This window comes from Tiliqua scincoides, chromosome 1, assembly GCF_035046505.1.
Source record: "Tiliqua scincoides isolate rTilSci1 chromosome 1, rTilSci1.hap2, whole genome shotgun sequence".
NCBI lineage: Eukaryota > Metazoa > Chordata > Lepidosauria > Squamata > Scincidae > Tiliqua > Tiliqua scincoides.
The window spans coordinates 108,562,608-108,567,869 of NC_089821.1; the positions used below are offsets into that span (position 1 = coordinate 108,562,608).

At 43.9% G+C, this 5,262-nt stretch overlaps 1 protein-coding gene across 1 annotated transcript; it reads left to right on the forward strand.

Annotated features, from left to right (window-relative positions):
• Positions 1 to 2,361: 2,361 nt before the first annotated feature.
• On the forward strand, positions 2,362 to 3,477 carry HOXD4 (homeobox D4). Its single transcript, XM_066634917.1, has 2 exons — positions 2,362 to 2,776; positions 3,164 to 3,477. The coding sequence occupies exons 1-2, from the start codon at positions 2,362 to 2,364 to the stop codon at positions 3,475 to 3,477; spliced, it is 729 nt and encodes a 242-aa protein (XP_066491014.1).
• The last annotated feature ends 1,785 nt before the right edge of the window (positions 3,478 to 5,262 follow it).

Genomic DNA, 5,262 nt, shown 5'->3' on the forward strand with positions numbered 1-5,262 from the left:
AGTTGGCTGCTGGAGCACATTGAGCCGTTCAGCCTTTCTTGTTTAAATGCTTATTAATCAGGGAGCAAAGATATGTGGAAGTGGGGAGCCCACTCATTCTTCTCATTAGAAAGCATACTTCAGCCAACCCAGAAAATAGGTGTGGGTTCAGAAATTCGTTAAGAGATGCACTTGCTCTCCCAATTTCCGCCTTAAGACCACCCTTTGAAATAAGAGCCATCTCTAATGCCAAGAAAAAGAACACTCCCATGCTTAAGAAGCCATTTACTCACAGTTCCTGAATGCCCTCCCCAGTTTAGGCATATTAAACCCTCTAATGTGTCCCAAGATTCGTTGATTAGAATAGTCAGAGGAGAGAGAGGGAAAGAGGAGCTGACCACAAGCCAGCGGAGAGAAACCGGGTCAGCCACAATTCATGAACTTTGGGACTCCTGTGTGCTGCTGTCCACAAAGTAGAAATAATGAAACACTGGGATATGTTTGTAAATGATTTAGAATGACCTGCCCTGCCCTTCACCATAAACGCTACTGCATGGGAACCAGAAGACAGTTTTTTGTCCTTGTTTTTAAAAATAAGGTTAAGACACTACTTGCTCTTAGGAAAAATGGCAGGAAAGCAACCTCGTGATGTAAAGGTAAAAAGAAAGTACTTATTTTCTTTTATGTTATCTAAAACAATTCAATTTCTCCTGTCAGGAATAGCCCTAATGTCATAAAGGACTTTAATTTTGAGGTATGAAAATTATTTGTCTTGGTTTCCCCCCCTCCACCAAAAAATTTAACAGAGATCCCTTCCTTTTCCTGTAAGCTGGTGAACACATAGCTATTTTCAATTTTAATTACAATTTTATTTTCTTGAGTACAGATTTAAATGTGGGCACAACCCGAAGGTTGTGAAAAATCATCGCACTGGTATAAACAACGACGTCACCAAAATGACCAATCCATTTTGTTTGTTTTCCTCTGAAATCATGAGCATCTTCAAATCCATAATTTCAGACCTTTCCCCCCCTACAGAGTAGTGGGCATTCCTCAAGAGAGAACGGTACAGTGACCCTGCCTTTGTTACCCTCTGTAGATGAACACAGACTGTTATTACGTTGTCTATATATACCCTGTAGAACCGAATTTGTGTGGTATTTACATAGTCACAGATTCGATTCTAGGGGAATATATGGTCGATGCAAAAACTTCACCTTTTCTGCAAATGCTTAGCCATTTTAAACATAGAAGATTTCCAAAGACACGTGCATGTTGGATGCTTTTGCCTCAGCTGAATCTGCTAGCCTAATTCTTCAGAGTTCCTTGTTTGTTGTTTAGTGTGCGTCCCATCCTAAACCTGTTCATACAGACCTAATTATTATAAAGAATCTGGGGGAAAAAACCTAGTTGGTCAGTGAACATTTAAAAAATTGATAATAATGAAAAATTGTCTGATTCTAGCGATTTTTAAAAAATCCCTGTTCCCCAATTTTTTCCTGATTTTAATGGTATATTGGAGGAGGGATTGGAAACAAAAACATCTTTTTCTTGTACTGGAAGAGAAAGCCGCAAACAATTAAAAATTGGAATTGTCCTATTAAAGCTTTTGAAAAATTAATTCACTTTCAGTTTTTTTTCCAAAGTTGAACTTCAGAGATCTGAAAACAGTTTCTGGTTATTTGTATGACTCTGGAAAAAAAAGAATCCAAAGGTTACATTTGAAGCTGGTTACTCATTGCCTAGTTTTATTCTGCCCAACTAGATGCTGGTAACTTTTGGTTGACCCCTACTAAACAAAGACAGGGCAGATCCATTGTACATCATATTGCCCTCTTGTTTGATGTCTTTTTTTTTTTTCTGATTTCCTATCCTTTCCTGGATTTTAAATGCTTGCTTCACTCCTCTGTCTTAATCTCGCTGCCTCTCCTTGCTGAAATGTAACCCACTAATGTTTTTTCATACGATTGCCAAAATTTAAACTGAGAGGGCACCAAAGGTTAGAAAAGTCAGTGGAGACAAAAGGCTTTGATTTACCTGGGGGAGGGGGGGAAGAGGGCAGATGGGGTTGGGATGTGGGTGTCATCAATTGATGAATCATGTTTCCTGGTGTTCATATCTGCTTTGGAAGGGGAGGGTGGATGGGTGACTGGGTGGGGACGCATGTGGGTCCCCTGGATGCCCCGTATATGATTTAGCGAAATTTGTGGAAATTATGAGGTGTGCACACAAATCCGGTGATCAAGCTCCCTGCCTCCGGATTGGCTGAGCCAGTCACATGGGCGCCTAACTTTATTCAGTTGACAGCAAGTAGGAGGGCTCTGTGGAAGGGGGAAAAAAGACAACACGAGAAAAATTAGTATTTTCCCCCTTCCGAAATTAATGGCCATGAGTTCGTATATGGTGAACTCCAAGTATGTGGACCCCAAATTCCCTCCTTGCGAGGAGTATCTGCAGAACAGCTACCTGGCCGAGCAGGGCTCCGACTACTACGGCGCTGCGCAAGGCTCGGACTTCCAGCACCAGGGAATCTATCCGCGGTCAAACTACGGCGAGCAGCCCTTCAGCTGCAGCAATGCCCAGGGCTCCGCAGTGCCGCGGCGGGGTCACGGGCAGGAGCAATCGGGCCCGCAGAGCCACTTCCCCGGGCAAGCGGAGCCCTGCCCGCCTCCCCCGATGCCCGCCACCAGAGCCTGCAGCCAGCAGCCCAGCCTCAAAAGCTCCACGGGGTCACCAGCAGCAGTCAAGCAGCCGGCGGTGGTTTATCCCTGGATGAAGAAAGTCCACGTTAACTCGGGTAAGCACCCCTCTTCTACCCATTCATCCCTCCTTCCCCACCCCCTCCAAAAGTCCTTTCCAGGCTCCACGACGAGGAGAGATGTGGGGTTGGAAGCTGGGTAGCCAATTACACTCGCCATAAATTTTTATGGCCGAGGAAATAGGCCCCTTGGCCATGTGCCTGGGGCAGAGGGAGCTCCCATTGTAGGAAGCTGAAGAGTCCACCCTGCCTGTGAGTGAATGAGAAAGAAAGCAAGATGCCCAACTGCGATTAGCAAATGTGAGGCGGTGTAGAACAGCCACATGGTGTCTGATGGGACTCCTTGTCTAGTAAGGAAATCAAGGCAGCTGGTGGGCTTTTGGGGGGTTGCTGTTAAGTCCTGCCTGTGATTTCTCTCTCCCTCAGTTAATCCTAATTACACCGGAGGGGAACCTAAGCGCTCCAGGACAGCCTACACGAGGCAGCAAGTCCTTGAACTGGAAAAGGAATTTCACTTCAACCGGTACCTGACCAGGCGCCGCCGGATCGAAATAGCCCACACGTTATGCCTCTCTGAACGCCAGATCAAGATCTGGTTTCAAAACAGAAGAATGAAGTGGAAAAAAGACCACAAGCTGCCCAACACGAAGGGTCGGTCCTCCAGTTCCTCCTCGGCCTCCAACCAGCATTTACAGACTGCTTCCAAGGAGCAGCACCAGACTGACTTGACAACTTTGTAGGAAACTTGGAAATGGTCTGTTTCCAGCGGTTCGATTTCGGAACTCAGCTGTCTAGGACACGCACACACACACACAGACACACACGCGAGCGCGCATGTACCAGCTAAACATCCCCAAACTGTTCTCATCCTGCTTGAAGGTCCTGGAGACAAGCCCAACGGTACCATTGACTGCATAGGAATAGTGGGAAACTCTCAGACAGACAGACTCTAGCGAGAAAGTGCTATATAGAGAAATATTTTTAAATAAAGCGCCTCTCTGGCCACCCAGCACTGCTCCCTTGCAAATGAACACTTGGGTGTTACGCCTTGGCAGAGGGTAGATGTGGGTGCGTGACTGTGAATTGGGAGGCTTTCTCTGGTTTACTCTGCTAAGTGCATTGGGGCTTGTGCATTTGGGTAAGTCCACCATGGAAAGTCAGTTCCTCCGGGAACTCTCCCCTCCTTCCTCCAGCGTCCTTTGAAAGAGAAAGAAGCCCCTGACCTCCTCTTCTAGCGTTTCAGAAATATTTTATAAAACATGAAGTGAAACGGGTTGTTTTATTTTTGTTTAACTGTATTAGCATATTTATTTATTTGTTGTTTGGGGGAGAAAAAGGCTAGAGAACGTTAAACCAAAAGAATGAAGGTGAGTATTTTTTGTTTTCACCCTCAGTATTGCTGAGATTTTGCTCTCGGGGTTTCCCCCTCTCCTCTCTGTGGTTTCCTGGTCTTATATAAGAAAAGATGTTCTCTAAGCTCTTCTAGGAACTGTTATTTCGTTGCATTGAAATAGACTGCAGAAGTTTCCTTTTATCCACATGCTGTACTTTGAGCCAAGGTCTCCTGATGAAAACAAAGAAAGTGGAAACATAAATTGTAAACATAAAGCAAAATCCAAGCACATTTACAGTGACTTTTCCAAGCATCAATGAGGATTGTGATCCATTCAAACGGGGACTTTGTTCTCTTTGATGACCATCTTTTGAATTAACCGATTGTGATTTTTATGCTTTTTTTTTTTTAAGGGATGGACTACATGTTTTGGATGGAAAGGTTTGTGTTGCTTTTAATTCCAACCCAGGCCAAGACCTTGGGTATGTTTTTAAAGAACTTCTAGAGAAAGGGGGAATAATATGATATGAGGGGAATAGTGATAAAGTATATATACAGTGATAAGGTATATATACAAATATATATATATACAGTGATATATACATGTCCTCTTGCCTCCTACACCTATGTTGTTTAGAACCATCAGATTTTCTGAAACTATCTTGATGAAGGCAAACATACCATCTTTCCATGACATCTTGGGATGGCAGCGAAGTAGTAATACCCCCTAGCCCAGTAGACCCCCACAGGCATAGGCAGAACATAGGCAGACAATAAAGGAAGATGAGTTCATTTGTTAAGTTTGTATTCCTTTTAAATTTACATACTTAGTCCCAAGTAGGTGTGCTTCTCAGCCTTCAAGACTATTCTGAATTCTAAGAATAGAAATTTCTGGATATAATCTCACATTGTCTACATTGTTTTCCACTTGCCAGCAAGTCTAACAGGATTCTTCTTATAGTAAACCAAATTCTGAAATTGCCCTTAGTTAAAAGGGGAGAGAGAGAGAAAGAGAGGCAGGAATGCTTCAAAATAATACAAGATATTCACATTTAGTTTTTGGAGGAAGGCATCGTGGTAGCAGCCGCTAACTGAGCTTCTTTGGAAGTCCACCCCTTGGCCACCAATGGCACCTACTTCTCAGTCGAACGCTCGTGTTTAGGATCGGGATCTGGAGAGACTTGTTCTGTTT

Bases quoted from the DNA above. Each gene is read 5' to 3' on its own strand.
- HOXD4 (XM_066634917.1), top strand. From the start codon at position 2,362: ATGGCCATGAGTTCGTATATGGTGAACTCCAAGTATGTGGACCCCAAA. The intron at 2,777-3,163 runs GTAAGCACCCCT...TCTCTCCCTCAG, and splicing joins GAAAGTCCACGTTAACTCGG to TTAATCCTAATTACACCGGA.